Source organism: Elephantulus edwardii, unplaced genomic scaffold (assembly GCF_000299155.1).
Source record: "Elephantulus edwardii isolate Elephantulus edwardi_28Jun2011 unplaced genomic scaffold, EleEdw1.0 scaffold00124, whole genome shotgun sequence".
NCBI lineage: Eukaryota > Metazoa > Chordata > Mammalia > Macroscelidea > Macroscelididae > Elephantulus > Elephantulus edwardii.
The window spans coordinates 39,355-56,395 of record NW_006399874.1 but is presented as its reverse complement, the minus strand read 5'-3'; the positions used below and the strand labels follow the sequence as shown (position 1 = coordinate 56,395).

Genomic DNA, 17,041 nt, shown 5'->3' with positions numbered 1-17,041 from the left:
GGGAGGGTGGAGGGACAGCGCAGGAGGGGAAGACCCTCTATGAGATGGATTGATTCGGTGACTGGGGTAATCGGGATGGGCGTGTCAGAGGCAGTGCAATTGGCACAGAATAGAGCAGGGTTTAGGGCTGTTGTACATAGGGTCGCTGTGAGTCGCAAGCGACTTGATGACACATAACAACAACAAACCATCTGAATGACTTAAAAAGGCACATCTATCACAGGAGTCCTGAAATTGCTAGTTGATTGTTTAGCTTATGATTATGTTGTCAAAATAGTACTGTTGACGCTTAGCCACAAATAGTTTATGGAACTCATATTAATAAGGTCCTTATTAGGGGAACTTTAATTTTAGCATCTTTAGACTGTCTTTGTTTACAGTGCTAATTGTAGCAAAATTGCTTAGAGCAAATTATGCTGAGTACAGATTCTCTGAGCAAGGCAGCTTTCTGCACGGAGCAGAGTTCTCATTCAGGGTTTACCTAGAATGACTTGTCAGGAGAATAGCACTGAATTGGAGCTGACTTATTTCTGAGCGAGTGACAAATGCACTCTGCAAGCATGGTGTTTCTAGTTTTCGTTTCAAAAGATTGGAAAAGAACGCTATTTAGACTGGAGTTTTTCCTGAAGAGCCAGATAGATAGTAAATATTTTAAGCTTTGTGGGCCGTATTATCTTTGTCACAGTTATTCAGCCCTGCTGTTGTAGTTCCAAAGTAGCCATAGGCAATATATAAATGCATGTCACTTTGTGTTCCACTCAAACACAGTCATTTTTTTTTTAAAAATTCAATGGGCTGGTTTGATTCATAGGTTGTAGTTTGCTGACTTCTAATTTTGATTATACAATGACAAGTAGCCCACAACTCAAAACGGGCTTAAAGCATTTATCTTTGTTCCATTTTCCTCTGCAGGCAGAAGGCTGATCTTTGAAAATATGTATTTGGGAGACAGTTGCGTTGTCTTGAATACCTTGTGCTGGTGCTGCCACCGAAAAATCTGGTTACACTCCGGGGAGGCCTGCTTCCACTGCAGGACGGCACCCCCACGGCCCTGAGATGAGAGAGCGGCCTGAGCTGGCACACCATGAATAGATACACAACGATCAGGCAGCTTGGGGATGGAACCTACGGCTCTGTCTTGCTGGGGAGAAGCATCGAGACCGGGGAACTGATTGCCATTAAAAAGTAAGTTTTAGCCTTCATGCTCATGAGATGATTTCGAACAAGCTATTGTAGGCATTGACACGACGCTTCCCATTCCCTGTCTTTGGAAACTTTCTAAAAAAGAGTGATAGGGGGAAAAAGAGTGAGTAGGAGGCATGGCAAACTATAGATAATTGATTTTTTGGATGAAATGATAACTACTACAATGATGTCTTAAAAACATTCTCACTTTAGAGTTACTACTTTGCATCTAGTAGTATCTGAGCATCCCCTGGTCAGCCGAGAGAACAAACAGTTGTCTTGGAAAGGGTGCAACTAGAGTACTCTTTGGAGACAAGAATGAGGAGGCTTCACCTCACATACTTTGGGCATGTTGCTAAGAGGGGCTGTTCCTTGGAGAAAGACATAATTCTGTGAAAGGTGGAGGGTCAGCAAAGAAGAGGAAGACCCTCAACAAGGTGAATGGACATGGTCATTGCAGTAATGGGCTCCTTTGTGTCAGGAAGTGTGAGAATGGCACAGGATAGAACAGGGTTCAGATCTTTTATTCATAGGGTCGCTATGAGTCATACTCAATACAATGTCACCTAACAACAACAACAACTTTTCCTGATTGATTCTTATATTCTGAGGGACCTCTGGTGGCCTAGTGTGTGTGGAGTTACACTGTGGTTTGAATCCACCTGCTGTTCTGTGTGAGAAAGAGAGGCAGTCTTCTCCTGGGTGATTTAAAGCCTCTGAAAATCTGCTGGAGTGTCAGTTATGTTATGGGCCAGTTCTGACTCAACAGCAATGAGTTTGAGGGTTTTTTTCTCTCTCTCATATTATAAGGTGGTAACGGGCAGAATAAAGGAACCTCATTTTACAGGAGAGGAAACTGAGGCTGGGTGAATTTCAGAGACTGGGTCATTTGCATGTGTGGTAGTCTGGTAAACATTGATTCCTTCCACTCTGGCCTATTTGCCCTTTGCTATGTGAGCCCAAACCCTTTATATAGATTATATGCTGCTGCATAACGGATTATCCTAAAACCTGCTGACTTAAAACAACACGTTTGTTAATCTCAACAGTTTCTGTTGAACTAGGAATCAGGACATGTCTTAGCTGCATGCTCGGCTTCAGAATCTCTCCTAAGAGTGTCATCACGATGTTGGCCCTGTGTTAGGGTCTCAAATGAATTGAGGCATTTTAAAAATGTAAAGTTGAGAAGTATAGTTGTGACATTTAACAAATCTTCAAATCAGTTGCTGAGTTCATTAAAATATTTCTTAAAAAAATTTTTAAAAATGTAAAGTTGAACTTGTTACTGGAAATAACCATACTCTTGTTTCTTTTTCTCTTAGAATGAAAAGAAAGTTTTATTCCTGGGAGGAATGCATGAACCTTCGGGAGGTTAAGGTATTTATTAATACACCAGAGAATAATTTATGTATTAAAATTTATTCCATTTAAATTTGTTTACAAATGAACAAAAGGGGACAGATGGTAGCACTGGTTTATAGATGAAAATAGATTACTATGTTATTATATTAATGAGTATGCTTGGCTGAAAGTAAAGAGTGCCAGAGGAGTATCTGTCTGTGTTTCATTGACTGCGCAAAAGTGTTTGACTGTGTGGATCACAGCAAACCATGGCTAACCTTGAGAAGAATGGGAATCCCAGAACCCTTGATTGTACTCATGTGAAACCTATACCTGGACCAGGAAACAGTTGTCAGAACAGAGCAAGGAAACACTGCATGGTTCAAAATTGGGAAAAGAGTACATCAGTGATGCATCCTCTCTATATACCCTTTCAATCTATATATGGAACCAATAATTCAGGAAGAGAACTTTATGAGAAGGAATGTGGTGTCAGGATTAGAGAAAGATTCATCAGTAATCTTCGTTATGCAGATGACACAACCTTTCTTGCTGAAACTGAGGAGGACCAGGAGTGTTTGCTGAAGAAGGTCAAAGACTATAGTCTGCAGTTTGGATTGAAGGTCGACGTAAAAAAGACAGAGATTCTCACCAATGGGCCAATTGGCAGCACCATAAAGGATGGAGAAGAAATTGAGGTTGTTAATAATTTAAGCTTCCTCACCTCCACAGTTGACATTCTTGGCACAAGCAGTCAAGATAGCAAATGACGAATTGCTCTGGGAAAGTCTGCTGTCAGGGACCTCTCAAAAGTGCTAAAGAGCAATGATGCCATTCTGGAGACTAAGGTACACCTAATTCAGGCCATGGGCTTTGTAATTACTTGCAGTGCATCAGAGAACTGAACAGTGACCAAAGTTGACAAAAGAAGAATCAATGCCTTTGAGTTGTCGTGCTGGAAAAGAGTATTGAACTTACCATGGACTGCCAAGAGAACAAACAGAATTATCCTGGAGAGGGTGAAACTATCTTGCTCCTTAAAGACAAGGATTTTGAAACTGTCTTACATACTTTGAGCATGTGGCCTGGAGGGACCAGTCCCTGGAGAAGAACATCATGCTTGGGAGGATGGAGGGACAGTGCAGGAGAGGAAGACCCTGGATGAGATGGATTGACAAAGTAACTGGAATAAATAGGGGTAGGTATGTCAGGACAATGTGATTGGTTCAGGATATGGCAGATGTCAGAGCTATTGTACATAGGGTCTTTGTGAGTCACAGATGACTCAATGACACATAACAACAACAACTTTTGGGTTTTTTTTTAATTTATTATGAATTTCAATGAAAATTTACAGAGACTTTGGATTTCCAATCATTCATTGTTACACTTTTCTTCCCTCCCAGCCCTCGCCCCCTAGTACACTACCCTCTTGTAAAAGTAAAAGAAAAACTATTTCATCGTTTTACAATCCCTCCCCCCACCAGGTCCATTCCACTATGAAGCCATCATTCTGGACTCCTGTCATGACAAAAATACCTAATCACATATCCCTTTTAAATAGTTTTCTCTCTCATCTGTTTCAATGCAGTATACATTATTGAACTCATCTTTCTCAGTTTCCTCCCAACCCCATGTCAGTCCTGTTTTACAACAGTGGCACCATGCAGTATTTGTCCTTCTGTGACTGACATACTTCACTCAGCATAATGTCCTCCAGGGTCACCCATTTTTAATAACATTGCATGAGTTCCTTGTTTTTTAATGCATCATAGTATTCTATTGTGTGAATATACCACAGCTTCTCTATCCATTCATTTGTTGATGGGCACTTAGGTTATCACTTAGGTTATTTCCAACTCCTTGCTATTGTGAACAAAGCTGCAATAAACAAGGGTGTGCATATATCTGCTTGGATGTCAGTTATGGTCTCTTTGGGGTATATTCCTAGTAGTGGAATTGCTGGGTCAAATGGTATCTCTATTTGCAACTTTTTGAGAAAGCGCCGTACCGTCTTCCACAGTGGTTGCACCATTTTACACTTCCACCAACAGTGAATAAGGTTTCCAGTTTCTCCACAACCTCGCCAGCATTTGTTGCTTGCTGTTCTGTTAAATTTTGCTATTCTGACTGGGGTGAGATGATATCTCATAGTTGTTTTGATTTGCATCTCTCTTAGAGCTAGGGATTTTGAACATTTCTTCATGTGCTTGTTAGCCATCTGAATGTCTTCTTTGGTGAAGTGTTTGTTCATATCCTGTGCCCATTTTTCTATTGGATTATTTACCTTTACCTTGTTGTGGTGAACAATAACTACTTTTACTAGAAAACATTTATCTCCTTTGCAAACTTTTTTTTACTAAAAATGTTTGTTTCATTGTGTTTTCAGTGAAAACTCATCAGTAAATAAGCTTCTCCTTTAATAATTTTTATACACATTGTTCTGTGCTATATTATTTACAATTTTTATATGTCAGCATTCTCATAATTTTTATTCTATTACTCCAGCTTCCCCTTGCTTTTTCATCATTGCTTTTGGATAAATGTTGACTGTTTCATGCAAACTTTTTCTGAATCAAAATGAGATACTTTCTTCCTGGAAATGCATTTCTGTAAAGTGAACCAAATAAAATTTCTCACACAAGATGAATTCTTATCCTATTGCACTTACAAAGACTTTGTTGCTAGGTGCCATTGAGTCACGTACAATTCTTAGTGACCGTATGAACAACAGATCTGTCCCTTGTCCTATCCTGTGCTGTCCTCACAATCTCTGACACACTCAAGCTGTTTGCTACAGTCACTGTGTCAATCCACCTTTTTTCTCCTTCACCCTTCCTCCACTTTTCCAAGTATGATGTCCCTCTCCAAGGAATATGCCCAAAGTATGTGAGATAAAGGTTCATCATTTTTTTTCCCCGAGGAGCACTCTGGCTGCTCTTTCTTCAAGACATAGCTATTTGTTCTTTTGTTAGTCTATGGGATAGTCAGTACTCTTCTCCAACATCACAGCTCAAGGACATCAGTTCCTCTTCTGTCATCCTTTTTCATTGTCCAGCTCTCAGATGCATGGATAGCAAGTGATGGAAAAGACCATGGCCTGAATCAGGCACACCTCAATCTTTAAACTGACATCATTGCTCCTCAATAATTAGGAAAGGTCCTTAACTACAGACTTTACCAGTCAATACATCTGATCTCCTGATTGCTGATATCAAGTGTATTGATTATATATCCACATAAGATGAAGTTGTTGATGATTTCAACCTTTTCTCAATCTGACATGATACTGCCTATTGGTCCAGTGGTGAATATTTTTGTTTTCTTGACGTTGAGGTGCAATCCATACTGAAGGCTGTGTAGTATTTCATCTTCTGCTTTTGCACAGGTGCTTCAAGTCCTCCTCATTTTCAGGAGGCTAGGTGGTGTCATCATCTTAAGAATATATTTGAAGCACTGAACACCAGTGATCAAGGGTCAGATGAGTTGTGGGAGGACATTAAGGATATCATTCATGAAAAGAGCAAAAGGTCATTAAAAAACTAGAGGAGAAAGAAAACCACCAAAATGGATGTCAGAGAGATCCTGAAAATTACAATAAAGTGCTGAGAAGCCAAAGCAAAGGGAAGAGAGGCTGGAATAAGAGAGCTGCACAAAAGATTTCAAAAGGCAGCTTAGGAAGCCAAAGCACATTTCTATGACGGAATGTGCAGAGACCTAGAATTGGGGAATAAGAAAGGAAGCGCTTACTCAGCATTTTTCAAACTGAAATAAGGAGGGGAAAAAAATCAAGCCTCAAATTGCAATACTTAGGAATGCTATGGGCAAAATATTGAATGATACGGGCAATGCCAAAAGTAGAGAGAATACACAGAGTCACTGTAGCAAAAGAATTGATCCTCACTGAAATATTTCAGGAAGTACAAAGACTTTATCACCCATAAATCTCTTATAGAAGCAAGATCTCGGACCCTGGGGCTAATGATTCGGGTCTGGACCTGAAGGCAAACTCGACTCTCTACCGAGAATTCTCGTCTTGAACATTTTTAAAACATACTTCATTTTCCTCTCTGTAGATTTGCCTGTAAGCTCCTCACCCCCTGGACATTTCAGCTCTTGCTTGTGATGCCTTTCAAGCAGATAGGAAGAAAAGATAGCAGCAACCAGAAAGCCTCCAAGATGGGCTAGACAAGTTCAGCAGGGCTTGTGTTTATTGCTCAGAGAGAGCCAGGAATCTAACCAAAAAAAAGTTATCAGACTGGTTGCATCATTCTAGAACGATCTGGCAAGTTGTGCAGAATAGCTCCTGCCAGAAGCTTGTCTTGTGGGAGAAAAGGTATCACAAGAGGCTTACTTTGTTCTCATTTGCTGACTGTATTTCTTCTCTCTTCCCAGCTGCTTGAAGTAACCTGATCCCTTTCCACAATTCCCCTGTTCTGATCCTAGGCTGTTTCCTTCCAGATTTTGATATTTGTTTAACATTCTCATATCTGCAAACATTTGTTTGTTTGTTTCATAAAAGGGGATGTTCTTTGCAAATGAGAGATAAAGACAACTTATCGCCAGTGCTGTCACTGACTTCGTTCCTCTGGGAGGGGTGGTCATTTGAGCTAGAGAGCTCACCCTGCTAGGAAAAGTTCTGAGGCTCCTGTGAAGGACTGGGCCCATCAAAATCTGATCAATCAGGAACCTGCCTCGTGAGCAAACAGACGTGTGCATTCCTTTGGCCACTGCACACAAATTAGGTTGCTGCTTACAGATCCAATAGACTAGGCTCTGTATCCATACCACTGGTGATGTAGACACACAATAATGCACAGGACTATGCTCTATGTTGTAAGAAGAGGGAAATGCAGATGTGGTAGGAAAGACAGATAATTATAGAGCTTCCGTGAAGTTCTCAGAGCCCTTGTCCTCATCCCCTCTTTGCCTTTGCTTTTCTCAGAAGCAGATGGGGGGGGGAGGGTTCTCATCCCACGTCAGGGGCTTCTCAGTGGGATTCCTCCTTCGTGAGCACCTCCTGTGTAATTAAACTTCCCTTTGTAAGGAGGAGCGTGCATGGATCATGGACACATATGGACAGATGGGAAGTCAGAATTTCAGAGCATCAGGTCATCTTTGTCAGTCTTTTTGAACACTCCCCAGTTGACGATGCCTGGTGACCGTTAGCTGGTGATCTCACCCCAAAGCTGCTGCCTACTCCAGCACCAGAAAATGAAAGCCTCAGCTTCTTTTATTGGCTCCCCTCTGGCCACTGTCCTAGTATGAACTCTGTGATTGGGCAGGGACAAGCCAAAAATAGCCCACTGGTACATGGAGTGGACAGCAAGGTAATGATGAAGTGCTGACCCTCTTGAATCAGTTAGCCATGTCAGCTTTTCTGCATCGAGTTAACATTGATTCCAGAAAGTACTGTTTATTAAATTTGCCAATGAAATATGCATTGTGTCATGGGTGAATAGCATTGCTGGGATTCTGTTTCTAAACAGATGTGGGGTCACTTTTCTTTTTCCAACAGCAGATTTTTCTCTCATGGTGTTCTTCTTTGTATTTCAGTCCTTAAAGAAGCTCAACCATGCCAACATAGTAAAATTGAAAGAAGTCATCAGGGAAAATGATCATCTTTATTTTATTTTTGAGTACATGAAAGAAAACCTTTACCAGCTCATTAAAGAAAGGTACAGTTTGACAGTGTCTTAGAAATGTTTCAAAAAGGATGCTTGCTATAGTCCCCCAAGATTTTGTGTAATTATTTAATGGTTATGTCACTCCAGCTTTGTCATTTGAATTTGCCCATTAAATGAAGGTCCGGGTTCAGCTTTCTTCTACTAAGGTCGTATGATATTTTTCTTAACAGCTACAGTAAATCCTGTAAAAATTAGACCCTGAGAGGCAAGAGCCTGTCAGAGAAGAATGGTATAACTAGTTGTCAGTAAAAATGAGCAATGGGAAAGTGGATTGCACCCTGTGAAAGCTAGAAAGCTTGCAAGACTTGGAAAAGCCAAAGCTGCCCTGTTGTCTTCTAGCTCTCATAGGTTCTGCTGTAGTTTCATGCCAGCTGTTTTCAAGCTTACGGGGATATTTCCCCAAGCAGCTCAGCGTTTAGCACACTCTGCAGCTCGAGATTCACACAAGCAAGTGTGGGCAGAGTGACTAGTCAGAAGTGTGTGTAGTATCATTTTTTTGAGATCACTATTGGAATCTTCCAAGTTTATTTTCATTCCTCTCTTGCCACCATGCTGGAGGCTTGCCTTTCAGGAAGAAGAGTCTAATCCATTTACGGGGGGCATGGTAATTTTGAACTTTAAAAGTGAACCATGTAAAGCTTCTTGGTGGCAAAATGAGTGTCATCTGTAGCATCTTCCTGAGTGATGTTACTGAACAAGTATGGTCTCCATTGTCAATAACAACAGTAAAGCTGTGTGATTTTCCCACCCAGGGCAAAAATGTTATTGTCCATTATATTCAATATGCCTTCATTCCCAAAAGGCTTCAAGTTTTCTCCACAGAAATATTTTTTAAAGTTTAGGCTGGGGAGCTCTGGTGGCCTAGTGGCAAGGAGCTGCAACTACAATCCCCGAGGCACACGGTTCAAATCCACCAGACGCTCTGCCGGTAAAGGAGAGACAATCTCCTCCTGTACCAGTCAGATCTGATTTGACGGTACACTCACACAAAAATAATAAAATTAAAAAAAAAAGTTTAGGCTATATTACTGGGAGAGAAAATTTTTAGATTTGCATATGATATATGGAAATAATTTTTTCCCTCCCTTTACTATAAAATGTATCATCTTCTTTGTTCGTAGTTGAGTGTATCTGGTGTTTGTAAAGCTGTTTTCTTGTGAGGATAAATGATGATTTGTGAGTTGGGTTTTTTTTTCCTTCTTCTTTCTTTGTTCTTTATACCAAAAGATGAAATTAATGATTAGCATGTATGAAAATGTTTTCTTCTTTTCTTACTCTATACAATTGAAAGAACTAAAATCAAGGTGGGGGGTGGTTAAACCCAAATTTGTAACTTTTAACATTTTCTCTCCCTCCCACAGAAATAAGCTGTTCCCTGAGTCGGCCATCAGGAATATCATGTACCAGATACTGCAGGGACTGGCATTTATTCATAAACACGGTAGGTGATTCGTGGGTATTGTTCTTTTGAGTGGCAGCAAATTTCCTCACCAGGTAGAAGGTGTAGGCGGCATCCCTGCCTTTTGTGATTGATACTCAGAAAAGATAGGATTGTTGAAAACTAGAACAATAGATTGTAGACTATATCATCTTGTGTAACTTGATTTCTGAGTTTCTCTCATTATTATAATGTGCCTATGTATTTTTATTCTTTAGACTTTAACATCCAGGTTGTTGGTTATAGAGCCAAGAATTAGTTCTGACCTTTAGTTGGTGTCATGAAGAGAAAGCAAAGATTAGCATCCAAAGAAATTGCTCATGTGCTCCTTTATTGACTAACACCCTTACCATGGCTTCTCATTATTTAAATATACTGCATCTTGTTTCAGAAGGGTGGAAAAGGGGCTCAGCAGGGTTTATGTGACACTGGAAAAGAAAATTTAAAAAATAATAATGATTAAAAGAAAGAGGAGAGGAAAAATATGATGTGATGTAGCCAGGAATGAGGTTAACTTTCAAAACACATGCCAGAAGATTTTAAACACACAAAATCCCAGGCCACACACTTCATTCTGAGCTTGCTGGAAGTTGCTTTCACCTCTAGGTCAAAGTAGATAAGTTGCCCAAGAGAAGCAGAAGTAGTAATATTATTCATGATGCCAAAACTGGAGATATGTTTTCTCGTATGGATCCTCTTGGAGGGGCCTGTATGTAACATGACTGCCTTGTAAACACAGTGACAGGTTACACATATCACAGCTCTCAATGTAAGAGACTGATCAGAGAGAATCGTTCTGCTGGGGCCTGGTATGATTTGCTCGAGGGTTGGTCTGGTTAATCCGGGGGGAGATTTAGAATATCCAGAGGAGCAGATGGCTGCATACCATTCAGGAAATCCTCCATCACTCTTGTTTTTTCTCAGCTCAGCTTTGGAAAGGTATTGAGAAGCAGTGTGTTGTGATTACATTCTCCTGCAAGGATCAAAAGCATCACTAGATTTTATTAGTAGCTAGGCACGGGCCCTGATAGGGATTTATATTTTTTTGTGAACACAGAGCTGCCTGGATGGACATATTTACAAGTGGAAGCTGCAGTCACTTCAGGAGGTCACTGGAACATATAGACAGAAGGGTGAGGCACTTGGTTTTACATGAGCAGAAATCCTTTTACCCTCAGTCTAATGCACCAACAAATGAGTTTCCCTCCCCATTAAAGAGGCTGGGTTGAAGCCCTCTGTCAATACAGTCAGTGCGGATTTGATGCAAATTGGCAGTGACTAGAAAAGACCTTGACCTGAGATGCTGGTCACAGCAGCATGTGGCCTAGTATATGTGGATGGTTACCAACCGGCTCTTTCTGCACAGAGCAATCAGAGAGCATTATGCAAAGTAGATTCAAACTATGAATTAATTTCTAGTAAAAAATATCCCTGATTCAACTGACACTGATAGAATCAATACTTTAGCCTTTCTTGACACAGAATTCAGACAGGGCAGTGTGACGTTTGTCAAACACTAAAAACTTCTGCTATATTTTATTAGACACAGCTAGGAGGAGAAGGGTTACTTATCAGATTTAAGAGCTCAGGAAACAAGAAATGATGTAAAATCAAAAGAGTCCCCAGAAGAGACAGGCCAACTAGCTTATTTTCAAATAGTGACCATAGAAATTCTGATTGTTTAGTACTGGACCTAAGAGAACATTGATATTCTTCAGCTTTCTCTCTCTCTCTTTTCCCTTCTTTTAATGAGACATAGAACAAACAAAACTCTGCCATCAAATAGGAACCAATTCATAGCTGATCCTCCATTGGGTTTCTGAAGTTATAAATCACATGGGAGGAGATTGCCTGTCTTTCTTCCTCACAGCTGCTGGAAGATTTTAGACGGTAGTTTCAAATTGCCAGAGAGGTATAGGCGTAGCCTTTGGGTTAGGAGTGAAACTCCCTATGGGCTAGGCCGTCAGAGGTGGCTAAGACTTAGATACTGTCTGAAAAAAACTTGCTGCCTCTTATCTAGTAATTATTTTTAATTTTATTTTATTATTTTGTGTGTATACCATCAAATTGGATCTCACTGATGCAGGAGGAGATTGTCCCTCCTTCTCCAGCAGAGCATCTGGTGGATTCAAACCACATACCTCTGGGATTGCAGTGCCGCTTCTTGCCACTAGGCCACCAGAGCTCCCTTATCTAGTAATTCTTAACCAATGTATATATACAAGATCCTGTGTGAAAAACAATGTATATGAACTTTGTAAGTAAGCCTGTATAAAATAAAAATTTTATTTACAAAAAAAAGAAAGAAAAAAATTGTAACGTAAGTGTAAAAAAAGTGTGTGTGTGTGTGTATGTATGTATATATACATACACACACACACACATACAGAGCCATACATGTACACAAATAGACACATTTGTGTACACATGTCTCCCAGTTCTTTTTCTATTTATGCAAACACCCACATGCACACACGTACATTCATCCTCCTACTCACATACCCCACATGCATACATTTTTATTGCAATGCTTTAGCATCTATGTACTATTATATCAATACAACTCTTGGACACTCTGAATTACTGGGTTTCCCTCACGTGTCTCAGTCACGAGGAGAGTGGATGGAAGTAGTGAGAGGGAAGATTGAGTCTGTGGAGAAGAAGGTTAGACCATCTTTTATAACCAACATTTCCCCAGCACTTTTACCATTAGCAAATATCCTTTTTTATTTCCGCCTCCCCTGAATATTTTAAGTCCCCAGTTCTAGTTTGCACTTAACAGCCTTTCATCTGTTACTTTATTTATTCTATAACAACTTACCAGCTAGAAGAACAAATGGTATCTCTTCATCTCAAAGACAAGGAAACTAAAATTCAGAGAGGCTTAACTGTGTGCTAAAGATCACACTGCTAGAAATTGTGAGAGTACAGATTAGCTCAGATTTTTCTGCTCATTCTGCCTCCCTGGCAAAACCTGTCTTCCTCAAAGGAAGCAAGAGAATGAAAAGATTGGTAAAAATTACAGTGCTAATTGTAGGTGTACTGGATACTGAATTTACAGGTCTTTATCTCATTTCATTGATTCATTGACAAAGAAGATTTTTAGAAAACTGTGATTTTTTTCATGTGGCAGCAAGTTGACTCTGATTAAATGCACAAGAAACTCCATTTTATTCCTTTTCTCCAACAATGGAGAAATAATCGAAAGCATTTCACAGATTTGTCTTACAAGTTTCTGGCTCCCATCTGGTTGCTCGGTCTCACTGTGAGAAGGTGAGCTCTGCCCATGGGGAGTAGAATCCTTTGAGAGGACTGAACAGAGCTGCAGGTAGTTGCTATGGCCATAGTTCATGTCACCGAGTACTTTTCCTCCTACTGGGAAATAAAATATGGCTCTGGTTGAGCAATGCCAAGCATATGTACTTTGCAGGAATTAAATCATGAATGCAAAGCTGCACACCGCATCCTTGACCTGCCCTTACAGATCTCCTGGTCACACTTAACCATGGAGGTCACATCAGAAATGCATTGGCTGATTTCAAGGTTAATGCTTTGCCCCAAGAAGTGCTTCTCTGCTTCTGTGTTTCACCACCCATGACATTGAGACAGTCCTTTGCCCTTCTGTGCATGGCTGTCCCTATTTTTAACTCAGAGATTTCACCTGTGGCCTTTCTGGACAAAACCCTGTGGGTTTAAATTCAGTAATATCTGTGAAACCACAGCTTCCAGAGCAGGAAGATGTGTTCCACAAATGCATAACATTTCAATAATCGTTTTGTTACCTCTCTATATTTAGATCAGGTTCATCCTGAACAGAATAGTAGAGGGGAGAAAGCCTTCATTGTGGCCTAATGTTTTCCTTGCCTGAGGGTTTTTTATGAAAAAGTAAGCACAACACGCTTTTCTGCCAGCATGAAAGAAAAAAACTCCTCTGTTACTCATCTGGCTTGCTGTGCTTCAGGTTAAATTGAAAGTCTGTTCCTGTCTTCTGGAAGCCTAACAGTTTTAAACAGGAAAGTCCCTCCTGCAGCAGCCCTTTGCCATGACAAGATCTCTAGATGACCTGGTTATAAGGGTGCTTTTGTATCAGAAGCTCCGAGGAAGTCATAGGCACATTGTTTTGGGTGGCAATGCACACATCAAGGGTGCACATACCCATCCTGAGACCCATTAGATCCAAGTTCTAATGCCACCTCCTCCTATGCAGGTCCTATGCATGTTACTAGGTGCACACCCCTTAAATCTTCTCTGCAAAAAAAAAAAAAAAATAGAGCCGTGTCTGGCTTCCCCCTTCACCAGGTATTGAAGGATAAAATGAGATACTGCTAGTAATGACCAGCTCTTGTAAGGTGACTATGTAGCAGGTGCTGCTCCAACAACCTTATGAATCTTAACACAAACATATATAATCCTGCAAAACAGCACCACAAGGTAGATGCTGCTATGTCCCCACTTTACAGCCGAGGAGACAGATGCACAGAGATGAGAAAGTGATTTTCCAGTCAAAGTGTAACAGATTTGAAATCAGGCGGTCTGACTGGTCCACACGCTTAATCACTGTGCTGTGTTGCTTCTCGTTATGTGAGAAGTTATGCTTGTGAAAATAGTATATTTTGTGAAGGTCTTATATTTTGTTGAGACTATGTGAAGCAAACCATACGCCACCTCAACCCTCAACGTGTTCAACATGTATGATTCGGTGGCATTGATTACATTCTCTGAGTTGTGCAACCATCCTGATTTGTGTCTGGAATGCCACGTAAATTTAGAAGCAATAATTTAGGCCAGCTAAAGAAGGAACTGGACTGCCAAAAGAACAAACAGATATGGCCTGGAAAGAGTGTGGCCAGAGTGCTTTTTGGAGGCAGGGATGATGAACTTCGTCTTTTATTCTTTGAGCATGAAACTAGGTGAGGCTATTCCTTGGAGAAGGGCATCATGCTTGGAAAGATGGAGGGTCAGTAATCTATCTTAATAAGATAGAGTGACACTATGACTTCAGCAGTGGGCTCTGATGTCTCAAAGATGACGCAGATGGCACAGGATAGGACAGGTTTCAGGGTGGCTGTTCATAGGTCATACTTGACTCAATGGCACCTAACAACAACAACAAAGGGGGAACAGGTCTGCAGGTAGTGCAAATGGCTTGCATTTGGACAGTAACCTTAAGATTAGTGATTCAAACCCACCAAGTGATACTATAGAAGGAAAGACCCAACAGTCTGGTTCCATTAATATTATAACCAAGAAACCCCCCTGGTGTGTGCTAGATTTGCTACACGCAGGAATCACCATGAGTGAGAATCAACTCAACAGTAATGAACAACAACAACCAAGGAGAACGAGAAATGCAGCATCAGTCTGAAGTGAGGGTCCCAAACCACAGGATTTAGCCATAGTCAAATCTAGACTTAACTAGGCAGCTTAGGAGGGGGAAAGTAGCACTTACCAGTATATCAGTTGTGACACATTTCTTTGTAGGATTCTGAATAATTCATCCACCACCACTCTCCCTTGACTCAGTTTTCCCATCTGTTCGGTAAGAAAATGGTATCTGCTATTGCTATTTCTTTTTTTCATTGAAATGTTTTCAATATTTTGAATTTCTAGCAAGAGAGATCATGGTGTCACAGTTCATGTATTTTCCGGGATTGTGGGAGTCTTTGTAGATGCACTGACAAAAGACCACTCTTAACTGCTTGTGTCTTTACACATTCTTAAACCAATTCCAAGATGAGAGCATACAGTCAGATTTCCTGGGAGCTGTAGGGAGCTCTGAAGAACAGAGTCCAAACACAATGACTCAGTTATATCAAGTCACCGAGCAGACATCGCCCACTCTGGTGGGCGTTGATCATCTTTATTTAATTAGGCTCATAATAAGCCGTCCAGATTTGTTCGCATCAGATTTTTTCAAATTTTATTTTAAAGGCCATTCTTGATTAACACTAAATTATTGTTTACATGTCCTGAATCAACAACCTCAAGTTGGGTCCTTATGCATAGTACAGATTTTGTTTACTATACTTTGACCTATGCCACTTCAAGGACTTGGTAAACGGAAGGCCATTGTTTTTTGCTGCCTCCAAGTTGAGTTTGACTCATTGGTGAACCTACGTAAAACACATATCTGAGCCTACCTGTTGCTTCTTGAGTCCATCTTGTGCCATCCTCACCCTCTCTGCCATGCCAAAGCCCATTGAGACAGTCACTGTCCCAGCCCATTTTGTAGAAGGTCTTCCTCTATTTCTCCATCTTTCTGAGTGATATCTTTTTCCAAGGTCTGGCCTCTGCTGACAGCATGCCCAAAGTATGTGAGACAGAGTTTCACCATCTTTTCTTCTAAAGAGCACTGTGGTTGCACTTCCTTCAAAATAGACTTGTTTGTTCTTTTGACAGTAGTTGGGATATTTAACACTCTTTTTTTCCAACACTATCACTCAAAGGCATCGATTCTTTATCTCTCATCCTTATTCATTGTCTAATTTTTAACTGTATTAGTAAGCAACTGAAAAGCCCCATGGCTTGGAAGGCCATTGCTGTTGTTGTGTTCTGTCGAGTCAGAACCAACCCATAGCTGACCCTCCTGTGGATTTTCAGAGGCAGTTTAATCGCTCAGGAAGAGATTACCCATCCCTCTCCCACAGAGTAACTGGTGGTCTCAAACTGCATGCCTTCCGGATTGCAGCACAGCTTCTTGCCACTAGGCCACCAGAGTTCCCTGGACGGCCATTAGCTATATCTATTTCTGGAGTCCTTTTGGTGATACAAGTCATTGACTTAATCAGATACTAACTGAAAGACCAGTAGTTCAAGGCAATCTAGAAAAAGGCCTGGGAATCTACTTGAAAAAGAAAAAAGCTATTAAAAATCTACTGTGATAACACAGAGGATCACATGAGTCAACTTGACAGTAACTGTTTTCTGGTCCTGTCTGTATCTGTTTATCTGTGCACATACACGGTGGCAGAATAACGAATGAAATAAAAAGGATGGATGGATAGATAGATGATAGATAGATAGATAGATAGATAGATAGATAGATAGATAGATATAGACATCCACTTCCTAAACAATGCCCCTCTGGAAACAATGAACTTTGATAAATGATGATAGTTATAAAAAGTCTTCAGGCCTTTTGTTCATAGGGTCGCTATGAGTCGTGCTTGGCTTGACAGCAATCAACAACATAGATATCTATGTATATATGTATGTATATATATATATTAGATCTCTCTCTCTCTCTCTCTATCCATTGATCCATTCATCTATCTATCTATCTATCCATCCATTCATCCATTCATCCATCTATCTATCTATCTACTTACCTATCTACCTTCCTACCTACCTTTTCATCTAATCTAATGCTGCTGTTTAATCGTGCTAATGC

The 17,041-nt window shown here is 40.5% G+C and overlaps 1 protein-coding gene across 1 annotated transcript in view; it reads left to right on the top strand.

Moving 5' to 3' along the window:
- Nucleotides 1-1,069: 1,069 nt before the first annotated feature.
- The window catches only part of ICK (intestinal cell (MAK-like) kinase), a gene marked incomplete at its 3' end in the record, with an annotated part of 33,910 nt that continues 17,938 nt past the window's right edge, over nt 1,070-17,041 (top strand). The window contains exons 1-4 of the mRNA XM_006893150.1: nt 1,070-1,185; nt 2,508-2,562; nt 8,083-8,204; nt 9,575-9,654. Coding sequence (XP_006893212.1) covers nt 1,085-1,185; nt 2,508-2,562; nt 8,083-8,204; nt 9,575-9,654 — 358 coding nt within the window. The remainder of the gene's footprint in view (nt 1,186-2,507; nt 2,563-8,082; nt 8,205-9,574; nt 9,655-17,041) is intronic.